We start from the raw sequence: 16,637 nt of genomic DNA, 5'->3' as shown, positions 1-16,637 counted from the left end.
TGATTGGCAGACCTAGAACTCCCTCACGGTGACTTAGCATCACCGAGACCCCTTACCTTATGCAGTTTGCATCCTCTTTCTTAGCTGGTTATAAACCTGCTTCAACCTTGAGAAGAAACACTCTTTCTGAACCCCACGTTACAAAGCATGCCCTATTATTTATTCTCTTTTCTATCTTTGACTGTTTAAGTCCCTTTTTACCTCTGTATGGCACTAGTAACTCAATTTCTTTTCTATTCTCCTTAGGAAATATAACATCTTTATACCCTTCCTATATGTTCTCTCCATTCTTCAGCTCTCATTCCAAACCCAAAGAAGATGGACAAAAATTATTTTATCCAAGATGCAGAGAGATCAGTTTCAGATCACAATAATTTTAACAGCTGGCACTTTTTGGACACAGGCTGGTGCCACTCCCCTTGTCCTCTACCACAACAACTGCTAGTCAGGAACAGAGACAGTCATAAGACACAGACATCAAACAGGAATTCCTCAGTTGTGTATAGACACATCTTCAAATAATCATCTCACCAATGGTGGTGATTTTTTGGTTTGTGTCTACATTCAGCAATGAAGTCCCTTGAAAGGATTTTAATTAGTAGTTTCAAGTGTGCTGTGAAATGAAGGAAAACACAGATGACAGGTCATGTCATTTTTGTAGTTCATGTCTCAGATGGTGCCCTACAAAGCTTTCTCAGCTGCTAGGCATTCTAACCTTTAAAATATCATAGCAGAGCTGCAGTATGCACGAGCAAAGTCTGCTGTGGGTATATAATTCTCCACTTTCATCATCAAAACATGCAATTTCCAATCATGAAGAGAGGTACAGGGCTGCTAGAAACTCGCCCTTTTTTTTTTTAAATGTAAACCAAATTCATCAGTATCAGACAATAACATTTATATTTGAAGATTAGATTGAAATAACTAAAATTACATTGTGTAAAATTAATCTGAATATATTTAATATGAGTCAAAATATATGCGTTAGAGAAATCAGATAATTTTTAATTTACCTATCTTTCCATGGTATACTTACGGATTGTCCATGAATACTCTCAAAATATAGTAGACATTTCTGAAGATTGATTTTTTCCAAAGCCATTTGCTTTTTTGTCATATCCTATTTAAAAAAGTTATTTATAAGATTACGAGTCAGGATTTCATGACAAGGGTACAGCTACGTATCTGTTTAATAATCTACACTCCCCAGATAAACATTAGTAATGAATTCTGTTTCTGTCCACACTGAGGTCAACGGGGACTTGGCATTAACTTAGCAACAAGAGAGTCCAAATGTACATGACTGAAATTTTAAATGAATCAAGGTAAGTCTGACTCTCTCAAGGCCTAATGCAAAGCTGATGAGAGCTACAGAGATGTTTCTACTGATTAGAGCAGGCTTTAGGTTAAGCCTTTGCTAGTAGAAAATACACTGTATTTACTTTGTCGGCCAAAGTGGAGTCTTCGAGGCCTGAACTTGTGCTCTTTATTCTGGAGAAAGAAGCTCCATGAATGAAAACGTACCGAAAGGCTGGAACCTTATCTTTCTTAACTGTCATTATGTAAAGATCTAATACTTGACTGCCTCGATTTCTTTCAAAATTACTGTTCTACGAAAACAATTTAACAAGCTTCAAGTGGGGAAGCAGTATTAGGCTATTGACAGAATACTGCATCCTTATCGGGAAAGTTTCCAAGGGTACAAACTATGATCTTAGTCAATATGGCAAGGATCTTCATGTGTCACTTGATCAGACCCTGCATCTGAAAAATTTTTCTGGGAGTACTGGTTGACAGAAAGTCTAAACAAGCAGAGTTTTTTGCTTGAACATCACCGCCCAGCTGCATGCACATGAAGTATATCTCATTGGTGGGGTTTGGAAAGGCGGGCTCGCAAAAGATGACTGCAGCATATGAGTAGAAGGTGTTGGCATTGAGGTCCTGCAGATATCAGTGCAGTACTTTCCCAGAACATTTTCCAACGTTTAGGTAATGTGAATAACTGTTGTAACTGAAAAACTAAAAAAATATTTTTCTCATCCATCCTAGGGAGAAATCAATCAATGAGATCTGCATGTTAATAACTTTGCCAGATCAGTTCATAGATCATAGATAGCATTTCCCATTATAGGTTAAGTATGGTTTAGTTGCAACAAGTAAGAACAACAAATATTCCAGACAAAATACTCAGAAACTTGCAAAAATGCAGAGAAGATATTCCTTAACTTTTTAGTTATTCAACAAGAAAGAGAAATATCTGTCTTGGCTGGTAAGGGATGAAGAACAGAAAGCTGCAGCTATGCAATCAGAACCCATTTATGGAATGAAATGATAGCTTCACAATGAAATCCCTGCATATCCAATCACTCTCATACTATGGTGAACACTCCATAAATGCTGAGCATACTAGATCGAGGTGCTCTCTAAAATGAACAGAAGAATAACCTGATCAGCCAGCAGGAAGTTATGGCTGGACAGTATGCATCTGTAGAACTGCTACGGGGAAGGTGCAGTAAGTGCAGTCCTTTAGTAAGAAAGGGCAGGGAGGTGGGCTTTCTTCCTCAGTCACAGTTCTTGCTCTGCTGGGCTGATCACCTAGCACTAGTAGTTCATTTCTGTTCAAAAATCATAACAGAAATCACTGGTACCAGAACGACAAATGCTGATTTTTTAACAGCGAGATTTGTGAGTGTAGGTGATACACCAGTATATGTGTAGGTGTCTGCTGCAGGGAGCATGCAATTCAGCTGGTATTTCTCTCCCTCTCTCCCTTTCCCCCCCTTCCCAAGATCTGCTCCTGACTCTTGCATATTTTCATCTGGGGCGGAACAGCAAGGAATATGCGAAGCTAATGTCACTTTCCACAGCCTCTGCCAGATCGTGACAGATCTGTATGAATCAGGGCCAGGCGTTTGGAGGAGAGCTCATCCACCACAAGGAAGTAATCATCCACCACAAGGAAGAACAATGGAGTTGGTGGCGAGGCAGAGTGCCTTTCTGCAGAAAGGCAACGACTAGGGTTTTTTATTGAAAACTTGGAGAAGTATTTTTAATAATTAGCCTCTACTTTTTACAAATATATCAAGCCCCAACGAAGTAATGCTCTCCTAATATCAGAGGAGTGCCTTGCTATTAACTTCGGCACGAGCAAAACCCTTTCTGTTTGCTGCCCAGATGCAGGACCACTAATCACATTTTGCCTTAAAGGTCTGCATGAGTTAATCACTCCAAAATTATCTGTTATTCACATTAAGAGAAAAGCTGCTAACTAGAACATGGGAGTATTATAAAGTAGCTAATTTGTTTATTTATTGCTGGTTCTGCAATTAATAAAAGGTTAATTCTTTCAAAAACTGTTAAGCCTGGAGCAGCTGAGTGGTTAGAAGGAAACAGGGGGTGACCATTAATATTGATTTTACCCATAAGAAACAATCTCAAGAGGGTTTAGCATTTGTGCCTATTTCATTAGATCATTTTATTAGCAATCTCAAGATGGGTTTGTATTCAGCTAAGTCTGAGATGGCTGATAATTTCAGAATCACAGAAGGCAGATGGAATCACAGAGTTGTCTGAGACATCTTAAGACTGTAGGCTACATACAGCAGCATGAAATTCAATGCTAATTAAATAAAAACACTGCTTCATAACCAAGAAGATGATGAACTGAAGCGGGTCAATAATGAGAGGACAGATACATAAAGTCTGAGAAAAGCCTTGGGGGACAGACTGCAAATGTTTAAACTAAACAGAAGGCAAAAGCTGTTTGTTGTCTATGAAGAATGAACCAGGAGACTACACCTAAAGCTAAGGTAGTGGTTTGGTTTTCATAACTTGGGACCAAAGGCACACAGAATATTTTATACTGTTGTCTTCCTCACTAGTCAGTTCCCTGAGTGCTTATGCCTCAAGCTCCCTGTTGTTCTTCCAGACAGAAAACACAGCCCCTGAGGACAGGCTGGGTGACAACAAGGGCTGTGCCTTTCACTCGGTGGCAGCGTGTGTTCCCATGCAGACCCTGAGTCTGGGTTCCCAGGGCCTATTAAGTCTGCCACTGGGGGATGTGGTGGCTCACTACAAAGCAGCATTTTACACAAAAATAGTATGAAAAAATTTAAAGGCAGGCAACAAGTGATATGTCACATCCATAGAAGGAGGCCAGTGTACTTCAGCTGGGGGTCAGGCCAAGTGTGACTGTAGCCCTGCGGTGAAAGGACATGTTTGCTGGCAAGCCACAGCTGGGGACCGCAGGGCTGCTGCTCCACCTCGGGTGGCTGAGGCAGCAGTTACATCCCCGGCCATCAAATTTTTGGACTGACTTAAAAGTCAGGAATGGGGGTTTGGATTTGGGTTTTTGAGATTTGGTGGGGTTTTTGAGTAATATGATTCAAATCATGTGTATTTGCCTTTTGGTCATGAAGTCCTATATTAACAGTCTTAATCTTTTTTTTCTTTTTTTCTTTTTTTCTTTTTTTTTCCCCAAAGTCTTCTACCTACAAACACGGTGAACTGTTAAACTGCCAGCTCCCAGCACAAGGAGCTAGTGACACAAACAGTGACGGGTGGCCACCCCTTTCTGCGTTACTGAATCATTTGCAGGTCAATCCCAATTTTCTCTGCCTCTTCTCATTCAATAACTTTACTCACAGACTTTTTTTGTGGAAAGGGTGTTATAGTTCTGAAAACCACATTCTATTTCACATTCAGATCTCATTTAGATCTTCTTTAGACGTACTGGGTGGTTCAGGATTTTACTCTGCCCCTCTCTTAAGGACATGCATTCTCTCGTCTGTATTTCAGCAGGGCCTCAGAGGCTTGCCGCAATTGAACTTCAGGGGAGAACTCCGCAGGCTTTTATGGAACCACTACCCTTGCCCAAGATAATTACATCTTGAAAGAAGAAACATTTAGCTGCTATTAGCTTACTATTAACCTAGCTCAGATTCTGGTAGAGGATCTAAATGTTATATACAAAATGAAGTGCTGCACATAAAAAAATAACTACAGTAACACCAAAGGTGCATGTAGCTGAAATGAAGCCTTTGATCTTTGCTGTAATCAGCAGACATCCTTAATTCATTTCACATCATCAATGCTATAAACCTCATTCTCCCAAAAAGTCCAGGATGACTCATCATTTAAAAAAAATAGTATTTTTTTTAAATGTTATACTTAAGGACCTACTAAAATACATCATTTTGAAAGAGACCAATTTGACTTTATATTATTCCCTTTCAAGCCTCTATTCTGTAGCAGTTTTATATAATTCTTATCAAACACCTTTTCTAACAAACAGTTCTCTCAACACAAGTTCTTTCGACAAGATTACAAGAAGAAAATAAGATCTTAAAAATTATTTGAAAATATTAACTTATGCAAACATTTAATTTACATTACAGAATCTTCTGTGAGAATATTTGAAGCCAGCTGTGCCATGGCACAGATTTAGGAGACTCTGTCTTGGAAAATCAGAAGTCCAATTAATCAAAAAATGAGGGGGACAGACACACACCCTCAGCTTACTCCTAGAAAAGAGTTTTTCTGGACAGGATTTCCTCACACTGACAGCTGTTTCAGTGTCATCTGATCTCACTCCTTGCATAATAAAAAAACCAAAACAAAACACTTTAACAACTGAAAATATTATCATATGGTCTGCACTACTGGGATTTTTGGACTATATACAGAACAGCATGGTTTTGTTGTCATCTTTTGTTTTCTTGCAAAGGAATTCCGGCTATGAAACACTTTTTCCATTTCAGGTTTTTAAAAAAGTGGTTTATAAAAAGAAGCAATTAAAAAATCAGTCATGTATGCAGAGCTCAAGATCTCAGAAGCACAGCACTGTTATGCAAAGTTCTAGTTTTTATATGATAACTAGTTGTTTAAGAACGAAGAATAGAAGAAAAACAAAACAAAAAATAAAAATTAACTCTGCTGGGTACTTTCTGCTACTGAAATCCACACAAATTCATTTCTTAGTTCTCACACGGTTTAGCATTTAGTTGTTCGTCACTCCTCCTTGTCCCCCTCACTCCCTCCCATTTTTCGTTCATCAGACAGAGTCTAAATGTTACTGTCAACATTTAGATTTTAGGTACCTTTGAGGACAGAATTTATTGTCTTGCTTGGCTGTATAGCATCAGGAGTTGCAACACCATTTGACAGCAAAAACAGCTCCTCCAAAAAAGGTATTTTGATGGACAATATGTATTGCAGAACAACAGCTTTAGACAGACCCTGTAACGTGCCAGGAGTGTGAAGCTATTCAGCAGAATTTTAAAGTATGTACTAGTTTAATAACAGAAATAAATTGCCCAGCCAAGTGAATATGTTTCATGGAATATTGCTCCTACATTTAGAAGAGTAACTGAGAGCACAGAAGAGCAGAGGAAGTGTCAGCACAAGATCAGAAGGGTGAAGCAGTCTGGATGGTTGCGGGATCCATGTGATCTTAGTGCAGTGTTACCAACTGGGCAGAGGCTTTCAACATTTCTCAGATTAAAGGGGACCTTTATTGTTAAAATAACTTCAGGAATATTTTTAGTCACAGTTACTGTGGACTCATGATAGGATTGCTTTTGCTGTCACCATCTTCAATACACTGGAATGTGCACCTCCTGCGCACACAACCTCAGGTAACCAGGTGTCAGCGGTGCCTGGCAAACAGTTTTGTACATGCATTTCTAGCAAAAGACACTTAGCACTATTTAAAAAAACCTTCTGCACCTCTTTTTCTGTGTAACTTTTTTCACAGAAAAGTCACTGAAGAAAACTACACTAGAACTCCCATCTCATTAGGGAGAAAATGCACTGCCGTGCCAGAAGACACAGGGTGCGCACACCCCAGCATACCGAGACAGCTACATGCTCACTCATATCTGCCTCTGATGATAAAGTTCTGAAAGAAACAGCCACAATTGTTAAATACCTTAATAGTCTCAGGAAGGTTAAAGTGTTGTCTTTTCTCCTTTAATCGTCTCAGCACACTATCCATGGTTTCTTCTACTGAGGGAGCTGATTCCATGCTTGTTGCCTCCTGTGTCCCAGCCTCTTTAGAGGTCCCAGTGCTTTCACAATGATCATTTCTTTGGGGTGCCCTAGAGGTACCGTTTTGCTCTTCCGACATTCTGAGTTTCAGCTCTGAAAGGCAATATTTGCAAAGTTTCCTCTGACACTACAAGAAAAAAAATCCCTACTTGTACACAATTATCATCATACCACAGTTGTGTAGGAAAGTAACTGCTTCACTTCAACTTATAACAGCTTTACCTGGTTAACTGGAAACCCAAGGGTCCAGGGACGAGATGTGCCCAGGCCAATGAAATTTATAGTACCTATGTACTTGTCCTCTTCCTCCTCCAAGCCCATCTTTGATATAAAAGGTGAGACTGAAGAAGCACTGGGTTGAAGTGTGGTATCTCAGTAGGAATTGGTACAGAATTTCAGTGGGAGTGAGGTTTAGGAAAGGGGCTTAAAAGGACAAACAGCACTTGAGATTATTTGTGGGAAGTTTGATTTGGAGGGATATGGAAGCAGACCTCGCTCTCTCTGTCCCCTTTCTCCTCATTAAACCCATGTACTCTCAATTGATTTGATGTCTGGATAACCAAGCCTGCTGTGGGGTTGCTGTCTAAGGATGCAGTCCTTCACAGATGCCTTCCTGGAACAGAGGCAGTGTCTCCACAACCACCTGCCCCACTCTCACCCCCAGCTGTGCTCATCTGCCCTCGAGCGAAGGCTCTCCCCTGAGCAGGGCTGGGGATGCCAGGCTGCGGTACTGAGCCTGCCATGCCAGCTGCCAGGCGGCTGGAGCCAGGTACTCCAGGTCCTCATAACCAGCCCCATTCTTCTCTAGTACAATATAAACCATAACCCTCCCTTCCAGAGGCCACATTGCCATCACAGCCAGGCTGCTGAGATGGTCCTCACAAGGAGGAGCAGCCACTTTGCTTAAATTACCTCCCTTGGCAGAGAAGCACCTGAGTAACCCAGCAGAAGACATAGAAGGTTAGAGTGTGTCCTAGCTTCCCAGTCAGCAACCTGCCTGCATGCAATAAAGTATGTAAGTGTATTAGCTTGACACTGAGCCAAAGACCCTGGAGCTCTAGGGACCTGCACAGAGCAACAAGGAAATTGAATTAAGGTCTGAATTAGCTCCCGTAAAACCAGGCTTTGTTCCTAGCACATGCCTGGCTGGTGAAGGACCTTGGGCAAAGCAGGAGATTGATGGCTCCAAATGTGTTAAATTTACTGAAATCCATGCAGCGACAATAACATAATTTTTTTGCTGTGACAATCTGAGGATATAGGCCAGGCTTGCAGAGAAAAACAGTAATTCTTAGTAAACTTATAGAGTTGGAAGGATGGATAAGCCTTATGAACTTGAAGAAGTACCTACAAGCTCTTGAGTGTTATTCCATTTCAATTGCACTTCTCTCATGAACCTCATGAATCTTGCTTCACTTAAAAGCAGCGCCATTGTTCAGGATAATAAAATCAAGGGTGCTCACAGGATTGAGGCATTTTGGGTGGGAAGGTGAGGCTGATCTACGCAATCTAGGTCCCCTGGCTAGCTGAAGCAATGGTTAAGCCAGAGAGATAATTTTCATAAAGTTAACTATGTAGTTTGGCTATTTCCTCTCGTTTGCCCTTCCTGCATTTATAACACAAAGTTCAAGGGGAAATAATAATCATCATCACCACCACCACCTAGTGATCATGCAGCATAGTAGTTAATGAAGAACTTTCCAGAAGAAATTTACTGAAAGATAAGTTTCTAATTCTGTTTTTACCACAATCACAACCTCTATATCTACATTCTTAACTATATCCAAAACAGAGATGAAAGTTAATACTACAATTTAATTAGTAGTGAGAATCCATGTATAATGGATATAAAAATATTGTAAAATTATACAAATTATTAAAAATATAATAAAATTATTTAGATAAATTATAAATAACCTTAAAAATTAGAAAGAAAAAAACACCAAAACAATCAGGCTTGGCTACATTCTCCCTGAGGGCAAGCATGTGATACACCCACAGATGTAACCACAGTTAATGGAGCAGTATGCAGACAGTCAAGGGCAACATTTCACCCTCAAGACCAAATCTAAAAACACATCTTTCCCTGGTATTATGATCAAAACCATAAACACTTTAGAGGTGTATAACCTCAGTCCTGAAGAAACATTTTGCACCTACATTTTTACTATTACAAGGACACTTAACTTTGTAGTTCTATATTTCAGACACTCAGGAAAATATTCAGAATAACATTGCCTTTTGCATGAATGTTTATAGTGATGAGAGAGAGATGACGTCTTTTTGCCCTTCCCCTTTTAGCTTTGTTATGAGGGTTTAACTGGCTTACTTTAATCCTTACTTTCAGGAATCAAGGCAAATCATATCACCTAATATCTTTATTTATTGGGAGACTTACTGCCATGCACTGTGAAAAATAAACAGAGCACCAAGGTTAGAAAACTAGCTCTAATGTATTCCAGGTGCACTCATACTTACAAAAGCTTCGGTAATAAGTAAAATGATATGCCATTATGTACCTTTGAGCTGTTTACGACCTTTGGCCAAATCATTCATCCATTTCAGAACTTCAGGATTGGAAGTCTTGTCACCATGAGAAGGCTGAACATAAAGAAAAAGGGAAGAATAAAACAGAAGGAATTGATGGTTATACAGTCAAACATATGAAAACCTATGCACACACAGTGTGCTAAAAAATGTCCGTAGTTCCAACTGCACTTTACCATAGACTTGTGCAGAGCATCTGCCTTGATCATGGTGCTGATTTGTCACGACTTACCTCTGCCCATTGTGGCACAGCACTACATGGATCAGAGTACTTTGGCTCTGATCCTAAAACCATTTAAGTCCCTAACTAATTGGATAAGTAATCTCAGTGACTTCAAGAGGACTGATCAAATACCTAATGTTAGTCAAGTTCCTAAGCAATTTCCAGGATGGTAGCAAAAGCACTCCTTGCAGGGATAAGTCCTTACTGATCTAAGACAGGGATTCTCTTGGGAAAGAGCACTATAGTTTTAACTGAACTGCTTCCTTAATCAAATGAAAAAATCCTATGCAACAGGATTCCAAAAGCAACAAACAACAAAAGCCTTGTATATCAGTTCTTTCTTTGCATTTAGAAGTTACTTCCAAAATAAAATCAATTCACACTGGATCTTCAAAACTCAGATATTTATCATGGCAAAGAAGTTTTGCAAAATTAAACCTCTGAAATAATTTCTTTTCTGGTCACAGTGTGATGGCTGTTTAGGTACGCAATTTTACTCCTAAGAATATATGACCATAGGACAGTACAATTCATGAATTATGAATTTAAGTTTTCAGTCATTGCTGTGGTTACAAGGTAATATAAAATTTGCTTGATTTTCATTTTAATGTAGTCACAAAAATATTACAAACTTCCCTGTTTCAATTGTAGATGTCCTTAGCATCACAGATGTTTTGATATGTTTATACTGCACAATTCCCATTACACGAACTAGCTCTATATGAGCAATGATCTTGCACAGAGCATACCATTGACTTCAAGCAACTCCCACCAGCAGCACATCACGATTCCTATTTCTGCCATCAGTTTCTATTGAGCCACATGCTTCGGAGGTTTACAGGAGTCTGCCCAAAGGAATCTGCACAGCAGAGCAACAGTTTCCTAACAAATGACTTCTACAAAATAAATAAGTAACTTTTCATCTTTTGAATCATTTCGGCTCACAAGCCTGTCAGCTGTATTTCACTTCTCTCACATCTAGAAGATAGATATTTTCCAACAATGCTACCCCAAAGAGCAAGTAAATTAGAGTCTTAGAACTACTACATACAGTGAAAGATGATAAAAAGATTCCCTCGATGATTTTCCCATTTCATTTTTAACAAAAATACCCCTTCTCCTATTTTACATAAGTTTGAACACACTAGGATTCTTGCCCACCTCTTGTACTGTTTTCCTTTATCTTTTCAGTTATTATCTTACCAGGTATTTTTTTTCTTGCTCAAACTTTTCTTCATACTTCCTAATTTTTCTCTTGAGACTCTGAAGATGCTTGGTCAGTTGTGCTACTGTTTGTGGTTCTTTGCATTCTTCACAGTTACACCTAGAAGAACTTCTTGGCCTGCAAAAGCCAAAAGCATGGTAGCTGGATCAAAGAACTGACTGCAATGGACCGTGCCTTGTTTCAGGCACACTTAAGGCTTTCGTAGCACTTCAGAATTTGCAGCTATGTTCTTTCAAAGGATAGAGACAGTTTCGTTTTACAAAGTAAGCATAAAATAATTGCTTTTGCTTGAAGGTACCCCTAGGGTATACTAATGAGTTCACCATCTGTCTTTCATTCTCTCTCTTTTTGTTAAAATTAATTGTGAGATTTCTGTATATTTCTCAAAAGTTTAATCTAGTAGGTCACAGCCTGATCCAATACTTACATTTAACCACCCACACCTTACTTCACAAATCTTTCCACTGTAACGGGAGATTGTAACAACATGATTCGTAAAAGGAAGCTGAAGGAATATTTTATTACTGCAAATAAACATTATCCTTTTGAAGGCGGTTTAGTTTCTGATTTTTTACAATTGCAGATCAATAGATCTGATTATTATTCATATGCAGCTGACAGCTATGTATATAAGCTTTTAAGAAAGTACAGTTTATGTCTGAAAGTAGAGCTTGATTTCTGGAGATCACATCTATGGACTATTCGTACGTTCTATGACACTCATATCCAGTGAATGACTCAAGCTATAGTTCTATTACAGCTGAAATTTTTAGTATTATACCTTGATAACCCTCTCTATCTTATGTTCACTCATCAGACTAGTTACTAACATTTAAAACTGTCCTTGCTCACTATACTTAAGAAAGATTTCAAACAGTATTATACTGCGTTATAACTGAAAACCCAGTAGATCTTATTTCTTCTATTACAAACTAACCACATCAAAATATATTACAATAAGAAAATTTCTTTTTTGTGACGTAACAGTAACTGAAAAACCATGAATAGTCAAAGACTGTGGATTGTACAAAAATTATTTAAAATATGTAAGAATTAAAATATATTTTCTTACATCATGAAAGGCTGAGCACTTGGTGGAGAAGGGGCAGACTCTGTGTCTAGATTAAATCTCTGGCTTTGGCTAAAGATAGAGCAGCGTGGTGACAAAAGAGGATTGTCTCCATCCGTAATGTGATACAGCAGTCGACTGGTCCCTAGGGAGCAATGTTCTTGTGGGCTGCTGTCCATGTCATTCTGCCAGTCTCTGTGGGCTGGCACAGGCTCTAGAAAGAAAGCATAAACCAATATGGACGGAGGGTCACTCACAAGATATGTAGCTACCTGGATAAATATAAGTCTATACTTACAGAAGTACTCAAAACATACATTCAAAGCATTCAAAGTAAACAGCAAACAGTTCAGCAAAGTATCACGTGCAGGATGAGCATAATACTGAGGATGAGAAAATAGTTACTGGCTTAACATAAAGCACTTGTGAGTTCCACAGGGGAAGGTGGATGGGTGTGTTTGTAAACTGTGAAGTATAATACAAAGATGGAGAGTTTCCCAGAACAGTGGCATTAATTATATTTTCATAGATCTGTTTGCTTTTGAAAGCCACATTCCTGAAGAAGACAATGAATGTGCAAAACAAGTTCAATTTTGTGATTTAGCCTTTAGTCCTTTAGTCAAGAGAAAAGCAGACCAAGAATACAGTATGTCCTGAGGCTAAGAACCTCCGACGTTGCTTACAGTGTCCTGCAGAATTTCATTAAGATCTGAAGCAACATACCCATGGTTCGAAAGAACACAAGATATGAAAATAACAACAAGAAGCACCAATAACATTCAAGGTAGTTATTCAAGGTAGTGTGCAGTGACTGCTACTTGGAGGAGTCATGCTTAGGATACTATGTTAATATTGTCTCGGACTATAAATGGAAACCTCACCTCAGATGCCTCAAAAGGTAAAACTTGTTTTGTAGGGATGGTCAAGCTAGAAATCAGAATGATTTATTCTGGACTGAAAAAGCAAGAATTGGTGAACCTCATCACCCTGCTTCTGTTTATGAGCAACATGGAAAATAACAGGCACATTACAGAGACTGCTTTCAGGGAGTACCAAAGAGTTCATCTTCCCTTTGTTGTACCTGGGTACATTAACAGGAAGAACCATTCAGTATTCTTCCTCACCTCAGTGGGTGAAATGGGTGAGGATGATCTAGCCTAATCAATATTTTTGCTATCAGATGATTGTGCCTTAAAGCAGTTTATACTTTTAGGGAGAAACTCCTCACTCTCATAGCAGCTCTTCCCAAAAAAACAGTTAATATATGCTAAAACTAAGAATATTCTCTGTCTGAGGTTCCCCTACAACGGTTTCCATAGCACATAATATTTTACACCAGTTACATGATTTTTTTCCTCTAAACCCGTGTATATATACAGCCATTGAATCCATACATTATTTTGTATTTCCAGGCAACACATGCATTATTTCTAATAAGTATTATATTTGCAATATAGCATGCATTCTAATACATTTCACAGAATCTTTTTATTCAATAAAATTCCAAAACTGCATCGGAAAACAACTGTACGTGGATTTATTCACAGAAAAGCAGGGAAGTTTAGAAAAAATCTTTCACTTTCTTTCCGTTTTCTCCTTTGTACATGGGACATGACATTCCCATGGTGAGTGGATATTTCTGTCAGGATTTTAATGGAACATTTGCAATACATTTTATTTGACCTCTGCCCAACAGATGCTGAAGCTACACATCTATCACTGCACTGGGACAGTGATGACAAACTAGCTCTGAATAGCACCCTTCAAAGAAGCAAATATTCATTTAAAAAATAATAGTTACAATGGCCTAAAATATTATTTTATCAGGTACTATCCAAATGGTTTTGCTTTACAGACAAAAAATCCAATTGTATATTGTGTAGTCACATTTGTCTTGTCATGCAAAAGTTACACATGACTTTCGTATCTGGAAGTTCATCTGCTCTAACAGCACCATCAATTATAATTATGTTAAGCATTTTCACAATGAGACAATGAAGTTGATTATTAATTCTAACCTAGCATCTTTCCTCTAAGTGCTTCATACTCTGTAGATCAAATTCAACTCTCCAAGATACTAGAGCAACACCCAAAACTTCTATATTGTGTATGAGATTCCAATCCTCCCACAGAGAAGCATCTGGGAGAAGCAAGTGTAAAGCATTTACCAGTCTGGAAAAAACAGACAACATACATTCATAGTGGCTGGAATAAATGTTGTTCTGTAAAGAGAAATGTTGTCTCTTTCTGGCAGGTAATCTTTCTTTACCCTGTAAGACTTTAAAAAATTAATAGTTTGGGTTGGGGTTTTGGTTGGGTTTTGGGTTGTTGGGTTTTTTACTTCTGAAAAACAATATTGTCAGTGAGAAGAAACTGGCCTCCTATAATTTCATCATCTTCGAATTTCAAGGAACACGTAATCACTGTGAAATAGGTTGACTGAGAATAGTTTCACTCTTTCTTATGCTCTGCTATTAAAAGGAATGAATTCTTTTATATTCATATGAAGTAGCAGTGTCTTCACTGTGAAAGGAAAATGAGGTAATCAAAAATCAGCCAGTCTGTGTATGATAAGAGCAGGAAAAAAAGTTTCCAGTATTTGAACTCTAAATTTCTGTGGACCTAAAAGTACTCCTCTTGCAGGAGGCAGCTTGTACTGCTGTTAAACTATATGGTCCTTTTCATTTTCTCCTTTTCACATTTACAACCAGGCAATTTTACTAAGCCCATCCCAACCTCAGAAATGGAAATACGCACGCATTCAAGATTAAACACTCCTGAAAGATAAATGCAAAGGACAAGTAGTGGCTGGAGCAGCTCCAGTGTAAATCCAAACAGACAGTGCTGCAGAGAGTTCAAGGAGTTTTTTGTATTCAGCTAGAAAGTGAAAAGGAGACAACCTGCATGCCAGGTGAATTTGGGAATATTGCCCAAAGGCCAGGGCTCTTCCATTTCCTTGGAACCAGGGCTTCCTGACAGCATTGCTGTGCTAAAGCTTGCAAACTGGTGCAGCTTTGTTACGTGCCCAAGAACGGGTTTAGTTTCAACTCTACTACATGTACATTAAATTACTACCTATTATCCAGAAGTAGTCAGTCAGTCATATTGATTCATTTATGTGGCCCGGTTACTATAATAATGGAACATCTCAGGATGATGACAAGTTATAACCAACCTCACTTGTAATCAAAACTTAGCGTCATCATCTCAATTCCAGTTCTGCATAGACACTAAGCATTATTCTGAGAGTAGCTCCTGAACCGACAAAATATCTACCAGTGTTCACGTCTGATCTAGTTTTAGCCTCTATTTTTTCCAAAATTGGGAACTAAAGCCACCTCTAGCCAAGCCAGTAAGTTGCCCCTTAGCCTGCATCTACTTCGCTTCATCTACTCAGTCCAGCTGAGCACTGGCAAGAGCTCACCACAGGACTTAAAGCCAAAGTAACGTGGACTTCAATCATGTGACAAGTCATATGGTACAAGCCTGTATTTCTGCATGCGATATTCTTTAAGTAAAACAATAATACGCTGAAATCTGTTGTATATAAAAAAAGTATATGCAGGTGTTATGTGTTCATTCCTCAATATGCTACATCTGTGAATACCAGTATCAGAATTTTTAATTTAAAAGACATTTAAAACATCTTGTAGTTAAATTCAGCTGCTCACTGCTCGAGTCACATATTTGATGTATACTCATATCCAAAAGATATAGAAAGTACACTCCGCTTTTATTTTTTTTCCCTTAACCCCCACCCCCCCACCCCCATCTTAATAGCCCCTTGCAACTCTTTCTGGTCCTACTTTTCCAGCTCTAATTCAAGTTTTTACATATTCAAAATAAACTGGAAATTGATTACTTTGCTTAGAGATAGGAATTACTGCTCACCCCTTAAAATTTGCATCCTGAAATACTCTGACGTTTTACTAGACTGTTCTAGCTTCATTCACCATATATATAGTGTATTTTTTCTGTTTGTCGACTACAATGTGAAACAAAAGAAATCAAGTAGACTACACAATCATGTTTATTTTAAAAATAATAAATCTTGTTATTAATATTGTTAATATTAAAACTTTTATTGGCTGATTTACAGAACAAAGGCTAATAACTAGTGATTTAGTATATATGGCACGCCCTCTAAGAACTCTGCTCCTAGCCTGGTACAAATCTCTGGACTTCCGTCCAATTTTGAGCTGAAATAGCCAATAGTGCCATGTGACAACTATACCTAAACTCTGTATCAGAAAATTTCAGTAGTAACTAAAAGCTAGAATTAGGACTACCTCTATCTATGCAAAATGGCAAATTATTAGAAAAAAACCACAAACCACAAAGCAGCTGTTAGCAAGAACGAGTGTACATTAAAATCCATTACATGGGTAAGCTTTAACTAAAGCACAAGTTCGAACTGCTAGAGTGACAGAGCATGCTCTGAGCTGTGTGAGAGAAATGCTACATCATTCAATATTTGCCTGTGTAGCTGGAGATAGGTAAATAGGAGCTAGAGAGGGTATCAGAAA

At 38.5% G+C, this 16,637-nt stretch overlaps 1 protein-coding gene across 1 annotated transcript in view; it reads right to left on the bottom strand.

The window, feature by feature from the left end:
- FAM13C (family with sequence similarity 13 member C) overlaps positions 1-16,637 on the bottom strand; it is a 134,460-nt gene that overhangs the window by 6,307 nt on the left and 111,516 nt on the right. The window contains exons 14-18 of the mRNA XM_055721219.1: positions 12,115-12,325; positions 11,021-11,159; positions 9,567-9,648; positions 6,929-7,140; positions 1,037-1,120 (exon numbers count right to left, since the gene is read on the bottom strand). Coding sequence (XP_055577194.1) covers positions 1,037-1,120; positions 6,929-7,140; positions 9,567-9,648; positions 11,021-11,159; positions 12,115-12,325 — 728 coding nt within the window. The remainder of the gene's footprint in view (positions 1-1,036; positions 1,121-6,928; positions 7,141-9,566; positions 9,649-11,020; positions 11,160-12,114; positions 12,326-16,637) is intronic.

The sequence above is a fragment of the Falco cherrug genome, chromosome 9 (assembly GCF_023634085.1).
Source record: "Falco cherrug isolate bFalChe1 chromosome 9, bFalChe1.pri, whole genome shotgun sequence".
In the NCBI taxonomy this organism is placed as follows: Eukaryota; Metazoa; Chordata; class Aves; order Falconiformes; family Falconidae; genus Falco; species Falco cherrug.
Note: the sequence above shows the minus strand (reverse complement) of the source record. Positions and strands in the feature narration are given on the sequence as shown.